The sequence below is a fragment of the Lipotes vexillifer genome, unplaced genomic scaffold (genome assembly GCF_000442215.2).
Source record: "Lipotes vexillifer unplaced genomic scaffold, Lipotes_vexillifer_v1.1 scaffold1299, whole genome shotgun sequence".
NCBI lineage: Eukaryota > Metazoa > Chordata > Mammalia > Artiodactyla > Lipotidae > Lipotes > Lipotes vexillifer.
In genome coordinates, this window is record NW_006783635.1 from 816,991 (window position 1) to 831,655 (window position 14,665).

Below are 14,665 nucleotides of genomic sequence, written 5' to 3' on the forward strand. Positions count from 1 at the left end.
GTAGGGGCTCAAAAGAAAAATACAATTTTAATGAGTACCTGAACTCTTGGCAGTAATCTCTGATTCCACCTCTGTAAGTAGCAGGCACCCTGAGCAATGGCCTCTTCTGCCTCACATCTCCCTTCTGCTGAGTACAGCCTCCCAGGATAGAAAGGGCAAGGCACTCTGCTCAGAGGCACATCATCATTTTTGCTAAAATGGCAAATTTTCAGGCTGTGAGCTGATAACCAAAGTGTTACCAGGGTTTCAGCATTATCCAGTTCCTGGAGGATGGGAGGGGGCTGTCCTAACTCAGGATGGGAGGGGGCTGTCCTGACTCAGAAGCATCAGGTGAAGTGAATATTCCAAATATAATAGCTGAGGTCCTGCTCAACTGCCCTCAGCCACCTCTCTGGGAGGCTGTCATCCAGAGACCCCCAGGCTGCCCCTGAGCCTGGACCAGTCCAGGCAGCAACCTCACTCCCTCAGCATCTCTCTTTGTTAACAGACTTAGTATTAGATGTGTTTGGAGAGGGATCAGGTGCCCTTCTGGCTCCCGAGTCATTGCATTTGGCTCTCTGTGCAGGTGGTCTACTGCAGGACCTCCTCTGAATTTGACAGAGCTCAGATGAGATCTAAGTGCTTGGGCTATAGGTCTGGAGTGATAGGCTCCTACTGCTTATCTCTTCCAAATGGCTGGCTTGGGTTGTACCATAAATAGATGAATAGAAATAGCTACTAGGGCCCCTGACCCTTGCCCATGGTGGACCCCATGAATGCATTTTTAGTCAAGACCCATACCTCCAAACCAACAATTATTGAATTTATACCTTCTAGTCATTTTAAACTGGATCATCCCTTACCGTCAGCTGTGTGAGCCTCAGCAGCTAGATGTGTCTCCAGTGCTTGGTCTTCCCCTCCTCCAGCCCCACCCACCACCTTTTGCCCCTACAGTGCAGGCTTTAAGCACACCATCCTTATCAGGGAACAGACATGCATAAGTATTTTGCAAAGAGCACCCTCTTATGAGTCAGAAAACACACCCTGGAGTCTCCACTCTGTCAGCCAATTCCTGGGCGAATTTGATAACTCAATTTCACCTTTGTTGGTCTCTCTTTTTTTTTTTTTTCTTTTTTTTTTTGTGGTACGCGGGCCTCTCACTGTTACGGCCTCTCCCATTGCGGAGCACAGGCTCCGGATGCGCAGGCTCAGCGGCCATGGCTCATGGGCCCAGCCGCTCCGTGGCATGTGGGATCTTCCCGGACTGGGGCACGAACCCGTGTCCCCTGCATCGGCAGGCGGACTCTCAACCACTGCACCACCAGGGAAGCCTGGTCTCTCACTTTTTCAATCTTGAATGAGTGTGATAAAAGTAAGATCCAATGATGTGCTACAGAGAGAAACACTCTGCAGATGGCAAAGTACCATGTCAACAGGAAACCTGCTATATTTCTGCCACACCCTCTGGGGAGTTGGTTGTTTAATGACAACCTTAATAAAGGAGGAGAGAAGACATTCTCTGCTGTCTGTGCAAGGCCCAGGCTGGGGCATGGGCCATGCTAAGGTCAAGCCATAGTGCAGCTGCAAAGCACAACCAAGGTGACTCATTTCCCTGGTAGCACTGCTGAGAGAACCTCAGGCTCATTCTTGCCCTTTTCCTCTGGCTCAGGCTCACCTCTTGGGGTGAAAGACATTTGGCACCAGGGAAGGAATATGTCAGGAAGAACTGTCTCTGAGTCTGGGCCTTTTCATTTGAATTTAGAAAAAATTGTGTAGGAAAAAAAAAAAAACAACAACAAAAACCTGTGCTTTGGCTTTAAGTGGACTCTGAGCTCTGGCTTATAGCCAGTGTGAACTTGCACAAGTTCCTTATCTTCTTCATGCCTATTTCTTCCTCTTTGAACTTGCTGTAATAATTCCTTCTTCCTGGGGTTGCTTGGGGGAAATTTCAATGAGTTCCTATATATAATGTCTATTTCATTCATAATAAGAAAAAATATCCAATTTATTCAATTCTGTAAAAGGCTGACTGAATGAAGAACGCATGAGAAAACTGAGGCACAGAAGGGCTTATTCTATCACTTCTAACAACCCAGTTGTTCGGGGCAGAAGTGAAACTGAAATCGGGCCTCTGGCCTCTCGAGGCAGGTGCAAGGGATTCTTTACCTTTCACCATTTGCTTTTCTCTTTTCAATTTCAACCCTTGGGAGTTTAAATTTCCTTTCACCTTCAGGACTCCAGAGTTGATTTTTAAACATACATACACCTATGTCTCAAAGTATATGGAGTATATTTATATTTCAGGAAATAGATTAATAGACTCCCAACTCCAGGAAACAGTTACCCCTTTAGTCAGGTTTTTACAAATGGGGACATGCATAGGTTTTGCAATTCCTCTTTTCTATTCTAAGTCCAGAGACCCACTGCCACCTGGGGCAAAGTACACAGCCCCAAGATCTTCTGAAGACCGATGGTTTAACTCCCTTTATTGTAGTTTCACATATTGCTGCAGTCAGAAGTAAGTGCAAGCACTCTCTGAGGCAAGACTCTTGCTGGTTAATAACTACTCCAGCTTAATTTCTTTGTAAACTTGGAGTTTACATGGGGTTAAAATTCACATTCAGGTACTTGCTGAAGTTGGGAATGGGTGAGACTATCACCTCCAAAAATAATAGGTGATCTCAATGAAGAGAAATCTCACCATGCAAGTAAAAAAATAAATCTGATGAACACAGTGAGCCATTAAAATTTTTAAAAGGTAATGAAGAAGGGAGAGAAAAACTTTTTTTTTTTAAGTAAGTAATAAAGGAATATGTGCAGTGAGTGAACACAGACAGCTATCTTGAGTTGGGGGCAAGTTAATTACATTCAAAAAAGACAGCGTCTCCAGAATTTTTTTTTGTTTTTTGCAGTGAAATATTTTAGTTCCTTCATATAGAGACATATTACACATGTTAACAACCATGAAAAACAATACAAAATGCCCTCAATTTAACAAGTAGAAAAATATAACTAGTATATATGGCAATTGTGAATCTAATACTGTACAGAAGTAATTTATGGATTTTACAAATAAATTATAGCTTAAATGCCCTTTTAAAATTCTCTTTCCCCCCTAGATGTACACTAGAACTTACAATAGGAAAGGTTCCAAGCCTAGCTTATCGCAAATCAGTGCCAGTCAAATGTTCTGCTGACAAGCTCGAAGAATTTCTTATTTGGCTCGTGAAAATATTCATGCAGTTTATTGAGGAGCTTGGGGTCGACTTGCGGGTGCGCTCGGCCTTTGGACTCATGTAAGCAGCGGTCCCGGCCGCTGTCCCGCAGGCAGTAAAAGCCCTTGGTTTTGTTAAAGTAGAAGTTCGAGGCATTGATCTGCGGCGACAGCCTCAGGAACCTCTCGACCTTTTGGATCTCGGGGAAGGGGTCCCTGATGAGGCGGTCGCCGTCCACGATGTGGATGCGGCGCAGCGAGAAGAAGCGAAGCCAGTTCTGCATGTGCACGTGGTACAGGCTGCGGTTGAGAGCCTTGTAGTCCACGTTGAGCCGGCCATCACGCACCAGGAACTCCTCGATGGACGGGTAGGGCTTGTGCTTCTGCATGTGGTTGTAGAACACTTGGGTGTAGTCGGACAGCACGCGCTCTGACGGGTCCCGCAGGATGAGCAGCAGCCGGATGGACGGGTTCATGCTGTGGACCCGCTCAGGCACTTTGGGCGACGTGAAATACGCGGGGGTCTTTTCCACCGTGAGCTGGTGCGGGGAGGAGAAGGGCATCTGGCTGAGGTACCAGCCCAGGCCTTGGCTGTAATGCTCCTCCCAGTCGAAGAAGTGCACCTCGTTCTCTGCGGCCGCCACGTCGGGATGCAGGCTGAGCATCTCCAGTAGCGCGCGTGTGCCGCCCTTGCGCACACCGATGATGATGGTCTGCGGCAGCTGCTGCGCGGAGCCGTTGGGGGCCGCGCCTTCCCAGATCTCGTCCTGCGAGGTCGCCGCTTTCCTCACAAGCTCCGGCTGGCCCAGCTCGGCCCCGGGCACGGCGGGGCGGGAAGGCACTAGCTGGAGCTGGACCACCAGCATCACCGCGCCCAAGAGCAGCGCGGCCATGCTGGACACCACGGTGGCTTCACTGGGCGGGGCGCCACTGGGTCATGAAGCGCTGCCGCGAGGGATGCCTCCAGATCAGTGACACATGGGTGTCGCAGGCTTCCAATTACTAGGAAACAAAGGGGAGAAGTATTAACCCCACATATATACTGGGCTTAATCAAGCTGCCAACTCTGTCGTCTTGGGCACGACATTCACCTCCTGGGGCTTCCTCGGTTCCTTTATCCTATGAAGCAGGGGCAGCAAACAGTTTCTGTACAGGCAAGAGAGTAAATGTTTTAGGCTTTTGGGGACATATAGTCTCTATGGCAACTCCAACTATGCTATTTTGCTCTAAAGCACCCATAGATGATACACAGAGAAATGGGTGTGCTTGTGTTCCAATAAAACTTTATTTATGGACATTGACATTTGAATTTCATATAATTTTCATGGGTCATTAAATATTCTTCTTCTTTTAATTTTTTTTCAGACATTTGTATTTTTACTGCTCTGTTGGCACTAAAACCAGGCCAAGCTTTGGCCTGCAGTCATAGTTTGCCAACATCTGCTATAAAGGAAAAGGTTGGGAAGGACTTTTGGACCTTGGCAAACATCAGAGAATATCTACTAGCTGCCAGCCCCAGGCAGAGGGGCAAGAGATATGGAAGCAGGCATTGTTTCTGCTCCCCAACCCACTAGGGGCTCCTGATTTAACAGGGCAGGTGAACCTGTTTGAAAGACTGAATGATTAACTACAATTCTTTACTCTTCCCTGAATCCAATTCTTGCTATAGCCTCTTTGTAGGGGGAGTGTACTTCCTAGCAATTTGATTTGGGTTTTTTTTTGTTTTTTTTTGCCACGAGAACATGCCCTGGCCAGCCAGCTGCTGGTCCCAGGAGGAAGACGAGAGACACCTGCAGTAGAGCTGCCCCATCAGCCCCCTGTGTGCAGCCCAGCCATCTCCCTCAGGAGTGAGAATGCATGCTTGTGGTTTTAAGCCAGTGAGTTTTGGGGTGGTTTGTATTACAGCAACAATTTGGCAAAGGTTAATTGATACAACCGGACTGCAAGCATCAGTGCGATATATGTTACGATTTTAATTTAGGCAGAGTACTGTGAGGGCCTATGTTCATTCATTTTGCCTGAAATGATTAGGGATGTCTTCCTAGTAAAGCAAATGTTTGAAGTGGGCCTAGAGGGATAAACAGGCGAGGTTATTGGAAAGAGCAAAAAACCTTCATGCATGCAAAGGTTTACTATTTATAAAGAACAGGTCTTGCAGTCTGCTCAGTGGATTGTCATTTTAACACTACAGTGTAAGGTAGAAACACAGGACAGTTATAGAAACACAAGGACCCAAAAATTTAGTCCATTTCAAAATTCACGGTCCAAATTTAAAATTCGAAATTCAGGGCTCTTCCTGTGAACTGCCTGCTTTATACCTTTTTCTCTTTAACTGAGATTTATCACATTTGGGCATTAAAGTCCCTCAGGAACACGGGCACTGCTGGGCTACATGGCATGGAGTTCCCAAAGACGCACGAGCTATGGTTGTTGTTTTTAGGAGGCTGATAAGCAGCAATCCGTGTTCGACCCTCTCCCGGAAAGAACAGATTGGAAACTCACTCTCTCTTTCTTTTTTAAGTTTATTTATATTTATTTATTTACTTTTGGCTGCGTTGGGTCTTCGTTGCTGCGCGAGGGCCTTCTCTAGTTGCCACGAGTGGGGGCTCCTCTTCGTTGTGGTGTGCAGGCTTCTCATTGCAATGGCTTTTCTTTTTGTGGAACACGGGTTCTAGGTGCACGGGCTTCAGTAGTTGTGGCTCGCGGGCTCTAGAGCGCAGGTTCAGTAGTTGTGGCGCATGGGGCTTAGTTGCTCTGTGAAAGGTGGGATCTTCCCAGACCAGGGCTCGAACCCGTGTCCTCTGCATTGGCAGGCGGATTCTTAACCACTGCACCACCAGGGAAGTCCTGGAAACTCTCTTTTAAGTAATCTCTGTCTAAACACAGTTCAGGAAGAGTTGCAGAGAGGCCCAGTTTGGGGACTATGGGATTTACAGAGCCAGAAAAATGTTTTCTATCAAGAGGGCCCATCATCTTCTTTATGCCAGGTTTAAAATTCACTTTATTAGCTTAAAACTTGTCTAGAATGTGTAAATAAAGAACAACAGGCAGGACTTCCGTGTTTATGATCAGATCAATTGATCTACCTCCCTCAGATATTAACTGTAATAGCTACTTTGTAAAATGTATATTAAAGATCAAGCAATTAAAAAGCTGAAACCTTTAGAAAAATCACAGAACACTAGAAAAGGGACTTGCCAGATCGCCTGACATACTTATTTAGGAAAAAGAAAGAGAAAAATTTAAGGAGGGATGGCCAAATAAGATGGGGCTCAAGGCTGGTCTTACTGATTGGATGAGCCCAATTTAATGGGCCATTTGCTTCAGTCAAATGAACGTTTTAGTATGTTTCAGTGAAATTCTATTTCCTTCTCAACTGCCCATGTGGGTTGACCAAAGGGATCAGCTGTGCTTGCTTTTTACATGTTTGGGGTATGTGTGTGCAGGTGCAAATGTATGCTTGTGTGTGTCTATGTATGTATGTGTGTACACACGTGTGTGTGTGTGCGCGCACATGTATGTGTGTGTGGGGTGGGTGAAGTGATGGAGAGAGTAGCTTCCCCATACTAAACTGCTATACTCTCTGCGGTGGGCATTGTCATCGCCAACATACAGCTCTGCATCCAGACTTAGGAAACAACCTGATCCTGCAACATCTAAGGGTTAGAGTCAGAGCCCAGATCTGAGATTCATATTATCTGACTATTCATGCTCTTTCCATTCTATTATGAGGCATCTTGATTAGCACAGTGCACATCTGAGATCTTTTTCCTAAAGGGAAATTACCAGCAGACAGCAGAAAAAAGAAACTAAATATCGTTTGTCCTTTACAAAAACAAAGCAAAAAACAAAAACAAAAACCCTCCAAAACGACCAAAAAACTGGACAGTTTGTAGTTTAAAAGCTCCTCATTTATAATGTAATAGTTTCTAAAATGTATATTTACTTATTCTAAGCCATCTACATTACATTCCAAAAATATTTGAGGTATATGGAAAAAAAAATCTTAGCTAAAGTCTCATATGTACACGTGTGTGTGTGTATGAAATTTTAGCTAAGTTTTATGTATATATATATATACACATATATATTATGTATATATACACGCATATATTTGTACATCTAAATATATATAAAATGTAGATACACACACACACAGTGGCCATTGAGAGCCAAGCTGTTCCTGTTGTAGTTTGATAATGTGAATTTCTCAGTGGTACAGATAGACTTTTTGTGCCTTTTGGTAACATTCTCAGAAAAGGAAAGATCCCCAAGCTCAGGTGAACCTGTAAGCCAGGACATCTGGGCCAGCTGATCTTGACAATGGAATTATGAGCATCAGAGCATCATGTCACTAAGTCCGTTTTTTTCATTTTATGGGTGAGGAGGCCCTGAGGTGACAGGCCCAAGATCAGGTAGAAAATCAGAGCCTAGAACTTGTGGATCCTGAGTTCTAGTTCTGTACTCTCTGCTATTATTGCTCTCTCCCTAGCATGTGGTCTTAAAACAATGGCAGTGTTTTGGGGATCCTAAAGAAGAAAGCCCCCCGAAAAAACCTACCTAGCAGTGACAAGCCCTGGCTGCCAACTCCAGAATCAGCTGGTACACAGGGGATATACATATAGCACGTGGGTGAAACTCATTCATTTGTTCTACTCAGTAGAAGAGTTAAAGGAATCACACAGGCTATGGAGTCAGGAATCCTGTCTCCAGTTTTGACTTTGGTCCAAGTGCCGTAACCTCTCTTAGCCTCAGTTTCCTCATCTGTAAAGTGGTAATAATTCCACTTGCCTCAAATGGCTACTTTGGGACTGAAGTGAGATGGGTTATCAGCACTGTCCTATAGAAATGTAACGTGAAGCACATATGCACTTTTTGTTCCAATTATCAAACAAATATTTACTGAATTCATGCTACATAGCTAGCATTTTAGCTAAGCTATGAGATGAATTCCCCACTTTCACCAATACTTTCTCCCCTCCATTATGCCAACCACGGTGCCTTCCCCATAGGAGTTATGCAGCAGATGAGTTGTGTAAATAAAAAGTGTAACACACAGTTTTACTACACTTGGAGAAAAAACTCAAATCTCCTTAGGCGATCAAGAGATGCTCAGGAAAGTAACAGCAACTCCCCTCAAAGGTGATAGCAGCCACTATTTATTTATGTCCCTGACAGTTATATCTTGCCCTAAGACAGATCATGTCTTATTGTTACTTTTATTATAGGTTTTAAAATGACCCACATATGCACTTGTACATTTTCCAGGAGCCCCTTTTTAAAAAGGCATCTTTTATGTAAGCCAGTATTTCCAAAATGTTATCACTCCAACACATAATCACTATATAAAATTAAGGAGATATTTTGCATTTTTTTTGTTTTCAAAATCCAGTGTGTATACATTTACTCTTACAGGACATCTCAAGGCCACATGTGGCTACTGGCAACTGAGGTGGACAGCAGAGAGATATTAGAACACTGAGCAGGGTTGCAATTCTTACTCTGAAATCTCTTTAATTGTGGAAAGTGCTTTCTTAATAAGTAAGATACTCTACCCCATTCACAAATTAGGAGCTTCCCAAACAGGAAAAGGACCAGGAAGGCAAGTTTGAACTTGCAAGCAGCACAAAGATAAATTGATTATTCTCCCTCTGGAAGTAAACTAGGTACTATCAAAGGAATCTTCTGAAAGTCTGGAGCCCTGAGCTGGCACAGGCACAGACAAAGACTGTTCAACAGAACGTGGAACCCGAGCCACATTCCTCCCAAAAGCAATGATGGCAGCTGCCATCTGCAGCCCTCGCTACTAAGCGGACACTAGGCTGGCAACTTTGCACACAGGACCCCTGTGATGCTCACTGCATTCTCGATAGAACTGATATCATTATAAGAAAGTGAGGCTCAGAGAAACAGAGTGGTTTGTCTAGAAAGTTAGAGGCAGTACTAGGACTCAAACTCAGTCTGAGCAGGAAAAGCCAGGAACCTCACCACCCCTTACACTAGGTGGCAACACCCAGAGTTAGTGTATAAGTAGTTACTGGGCTCCTTGGTTTGTCTTTGGTCTTGTTGAACCATCATGCCAGGCACTGATTCTTTGATGAAGAACAGGATTCCTTGGAATGGCCCAGTCTTGCTAGAATGAGCATAAAATGAACCCCATCCTTCCCTTTGTGGATGGGTTAAATGGTCTCCAAAAGAGAACCAGCCAAATCCCTGTTCACTCCCTTTTATCCGGGAGGCTGTTTGCTTCATCCTGCAGTGATAAACCAAGCCCTGAGTTTCAAGAATTCCAGAGAAAAGAGTCTTTCCCATCAGCAGCACTAGGTGTCCTTGGGCCCCACCATGAAGATGCTGACCACACACCAGGCATTGGGAACACATGGGAGAGGACACAGGATTTTCCAGATGGAGATACCCTTGCATTAAAAATTATATCAAGGGCTTCCCTGGTGGCGCAGTGGTTGAGAGTCCGCCTGCCGATGCAGGGGACGCGGGTTCGTGCCCCGGTCCGGGAGGATCCCACATGCCGCGGAGCGGCTGGGCCAGTGAGCCATGGCTGCTGAGCCTGTGCATCCGGAGCCTGTGCTCCGCAGCGGGAGAGGCCACAACAGTGAGAGGCCCGCGTACTGCAAAAAAAAATAAAAATAAAAATAAAAAATAATAACTAACTAAATAAACTGAAACTCCTCTTCAGGTCAGGGAGGAACCTAGTATGGGACCTGCCTGCCCCTCCCGCCTCACTGCCCCTTTAAGCCAAGCCCTGATTTTTCTGTTCATTTGAACACACCAAGCTCACACCAGCTCTGAGCCTTGGCTTTTTTTTTTTTTTTGGCTGTGCCTGCAGTTTCTTTTTTTTTTTTTACATCTTTATTGGAGTATAATTGCTTTACAATGGTGTGTTAGTTTCTGCTTTATAACAACGTGACTCAGTTATACATATACATATGTTTCCATATCTCTTCCCTCTTGCATCTCCCTCCCTCCCACCCTCCCTATCCCACCCCCCCCAGGTGGTCACAAAGCACCCGAGCTGATCTCCCTGTGCTATGTGGCTGCTTCCCACTAGCTAGCTATCTACCTTATGTTTGGTAGTGTATATATGCCCATGCCTCTCTCTCGCTTTGTCAAAGTAGCAGGATACAAAATTAATGCACAGAAATCTCTTGCATTCCTATACACTAATGATGAAAAATATGAAAGTGAAATCAAGAAAACACTCCCATTTACCACTGCAACAAAAAGAATAAAATATCTAGGAATAAACCTACCTAAGGAGACAAAAGACCTGTATGCAGAAAATTATAAGACACTGATGAAAGAAATTAAAGATGATACAAATAGATGGAGAGATATACCATGTTCTTGGATTGGAAGAATCAACATTGTGAAAATGACTCTAAACCCAGAGCAATCTACAGATTCAATGCAATCCTTATCAAACTACCACTGGCATTTTTCACAGAACTAGAACAAAAAATTTCACAATTTGTATGGAAACACAAAAGTCCCCGAATAGCCAAAGCAATCTTGAGAACAAAAACAGAGCTGGAGGAATCAGGCCCCCTGACTTCAGACTATACTACAAAGCTACAGTAATCAAGACAGTATGGTACTGGCACAAAAACAGAAAGATAGATCAATGAGCCTTGGCATTTAATGCTCCCTCTTTCCAGGATGCTAGCCCCAGGTTTTGAGTGGCTGGCTCTCTCTTGTCATTCAGATTTTATTTCAAATGTTGGCTTTCCCGCAATGTCAGCCCACCCACTCCCCTTTAATCACTTTATTTGACATCATCTTGTTTTATATTCCTCATATACTATCCAAAATTTTTGCTTGTTTACTGTCTGCCTCTCCACCCAACAATGTTAATTCAGAGCTTCCTTATCGATGTCCTGTCTCTCTTTGCTGCATCCTTTGGGGCTGGCATGATTGCTAGTACACAGTGGGTACTAGAGATGCTATTTGCTGAATGAACACATTGAATGTTGTGGAAAGTCAGGCAAATGACTGAAGGCACTGAGAAAGGCTTTTAATTCAGCAGAAAGAGAAACTTAACAGTCTGTCCATTCATGAAAAAGACTGTGTCAAAAAGTAGTGAGTTTTCCCTCCCTACAGGGTCAAGCAGAAACCAGATGTTAAGAGGGGGACTCAAAATTTCTCATGGCGATTGGACAAGATCACCTGACAGTCTAAAACATATTTTCATTACAAAAAGAGGGGAAGCAGTGAAATCACCCTTCAAAAATATTTAAATTTTCTCCTTAAGTCTTCTTACTACATAATTTACATCATGACCCAGATTTCAAATGTAACTAATACAATATATTTGCTCTCAGTCCCACCACTGGAGTATATTCATGGATAAAATGAAATAACTAGATATTTAACAGGAGGGAAATTCAGTGCATCGGGAACAGTGACACCTGTGGTCCCTGTGTCTGCAGGAAAAACTTCCCAGCCTCTCAACAAAAGATGGTGACCCAGCTGGCACAGGTGAGAATCTCCTTGGATAACAGGGATGATCAAAACATGGGACCCAAGTCGCCTAAGGGATCTGACAAAAGGGTTGGAAAGAAATAGATTCCTCCCTGGGTGCCCACTGTGTATCAGGTGGTAGGCACTCATGTATAAATTATCTCCTCTAACACTTGTAATGATAGTAAGAGGTGGTTAGTCTCCTTTTATTTTATATATTTTTTAAGCAATGAAAAGGCAGTGTGCAGTAGTAGAAAAGCAAAGAAGTTTTTGTAATTGGACAGACCCAGGCTAGAATTCTTGTACCTAACTGACCTCAGGTAAGTTTCTCACCTCTCTGGGGCTCAATGTGCCATTCTGCAAAATGGGCTAAAATCTACTTCATAGGGATGCCATCATGACTCAATAAGATTACCCACGCCAAAGAGATAGTGCAGTGCCTGGCACTCAGTGGGCATTCAACGCATGTTAATGGCCTGTCTCTCTCCCCAAGGCAGACATGGAAACATGCTATTAAGGTTAAATGACCTTCTCAAGGTCACAGAACCAGGAAGTATGATGACTAAAATCCCGCAGGCCATCTGTAAAGCCCATTGTGCTGCTTTGCCTTTGAATGGAGATGCCTTTTGTGGGCAGCTGCAAGTGCATTCCCGGCAGAGGGGAGAGCTTACTCCAAAGAATGATAACATAGCAGGAAGGGTAAGAGCTCTTGTGCTGCTCTACAAGAACGGTTTCTCTCCAAGCATCCCCGAGTATTGAGTGATTTAATTTTCTGGAATGCACTAATACCTGAGCCAAGATAGTTTGATCAGAACTGTCATTTCCATATCCAACCAAACTTCTGAGCAATCAACAGTATACGATTTTTTGTTCATCTTTAGGAGAAAAAAATGTCTTCTCTTTTACCTTTGCACTGCTAACTTAAGAGTGCATGGCAGAGCTGTCAAATTTCTATCCTTGGCAGATCATCTTGGAAACCAAGAAAGAGGAAACAGATTTAGCTCATGCCTGTCAGTCTACAGAAGGACAGTGAGAGCTCAAGACTTGCATTAATATTTATTTTCTTAAAATTGCCTACACATGACACTTGTCATCCAGTGTTGACATTCACTTTTGTTTGGATTTACTTATGGTAATTGCTGTGAGGTAGGATGGGGTGGAAAGAGTCCAGGGTAAAAAAGACCCCAGGTCAGTCCACATAATAAGTTTCTCTGGGCCACACTGGCTACCTGGGAAAAGGAGGAGTAATTGGCCCTGTTTTCCCCTTGAAAAAGATCAGGACTCTTCCAACACTCCCTCTTCCAGACTTTCTATGCTCTGTTGCTTCCATGGCACGGCTGGGAGTTTCCATATATACAAAAGGTTACCTGCATAATGAATGTAATTCTTCAGGATTGAAGGAAGGAGGGACCTGGGCCAAACAGGGAGGGCAGCATGGTGGGGCAAGGCTTTAGGGCCAGGAGATTTCAGTCACAGTGTTTTGCCGAGCTTCTGAGAATTCCATGATACTATGAGGATGATAAAGGCAAACTGCCCCATAGGTAGTCTGAAGTCAACCCATACAACGTTGTTTTCCAAATTAGTGAGAGATTAGGGTTGAAGCATCTAGAAAGGAGTTGCAAGTGGGAGGTGACTAAAGCATCCCCCAGGAGCTCTGTCTGCCCCATGACAATCACCAGGAACAGTGCTTTGAAAACTTATACGTGCACACCGATCCCCTAGAGATGTATTTCAAAATGCAGATTCTGATCCAAGAGTTCTGGGGAGACGCCTGGGAGTCTGTGTTTCAATAAGCTCCCAGGAGAACTGGTCTGCCCACCCATAGCCCTCAGAATGGCAAGAACTCAGTGAGCTTGGAACAACTGTGTTCATTCACATTCAGATCCTGATGCCCTTGGCCTTTGGCTGTGAAGGCTGATGTGCCTTTGGTTTTTGTTTCTTACGATTGTTGGGGCAGTTTGTTTTTAAATCCGGCTTTGGAACCACCTGCAGTAGACAAAATAGAGAGGGATCAGTCCGGTCTCAGAGGTGGTGTTATCTGTGGAGGGGGGCAGAGGGGAGATGTTGGAATTCAGAGGATTAGAGCCAAAAACCCAGGCTCATATCTCAGCTGTATAACTTAAAATCCACAAGACAGTATTGAAATCTCAGAGCCTTAGATTGAATGCCTTGGCCCAATATATACCAATTTTGAGGATTAAATAGAACAGTCTGTGTGGTGCTTACGAAGTTGCCATATTGCCTGGCCCAAGGCAAGCCCTTCAATCGTGGTAGCTATTTCTGTCCCTAAAAAAGAAGGCTGTGTGGTATAAATGGGAATCAAGGATGATAATTAGTCAAACGCATTTGTTCATGATCCAAAGTACTGCAGTGACTCAACCAGACAGAGGCTTACAGAAGAAAGGACAGTGACACACAGAAGCAATCCAGGCTCTCTATCTGGGGAGGGGGCACACAGAGGGTCCTCCATGAATACCCCCTGCCTGAATGATGGGCAGCCATATGTGTACAGTGGGGAGGCCCCCAGGAGGGCTGAGGAGGGGCTACGTCTCCTCAACATGTTTAATCTGTGGTGCTGTGCACAGAAGGCAGCAGTGACCTAAATAAATCCTTCATTAGAAGCAGAAACACACTGGCACAGGCAGAGTTCTGTGACAGGAGGGCGGACAGGGCCTCTCTTATTACTCAGTGCGGCTGAGTGGAAAAGGGGGCCATGCTAGCAGGCAGGAGACAGGAGCTAGGCTGCCTCAGTGCACTTGGATATGCATGGCTCGATCCCTGCTCCAGCTGTGACCCAACCTCCCAACAGGTACCACCTGCCTGTGGGAACCTCCCTGGCTGAGGTGGATGGTCATCATCACCCCACAGATGGCCAGCACCCATGAAATCCATACATTTCCCCAGAAATGGCAAGGAAAGACACACAGAGCATCAGAGGTCAAAGAACCCTGCGCTGTCATCTTGTCCTGTCCGTATCCCTGTTGATGGGGAAACAGG

General features: G+C 44.7%; 1 protein-coding gene across 1 annotated transcript in view; it reads right to left on the reverse strand.

The window, feature by feature from the left end:
- Positions 1-2,881: 2,881 nt before the first annotated feature.
- The window catches only part of HS3ST1 (heparan sulfate-glucosamine 3-sulfotransferase 1), a 30,944-nt gene continuing 19,160 nt past the window's right edge, over positions 2,882-14,665 (reverse strand). Inside the window, exon 2 of the mRNA XM_007456365.1 lies at positions 2,882-4,195. Coding sequence (XP_007456427.1) covers positions 3,151-4,086 — 936 coding nt within the window. The 5' untranslated portion in view covers positions 4,087-4,195 and the 3' untranslated portion in view covers positions 2,882-3,150. The remainder of the gene's footprint in view (positions 4,196-14,665) is intronic.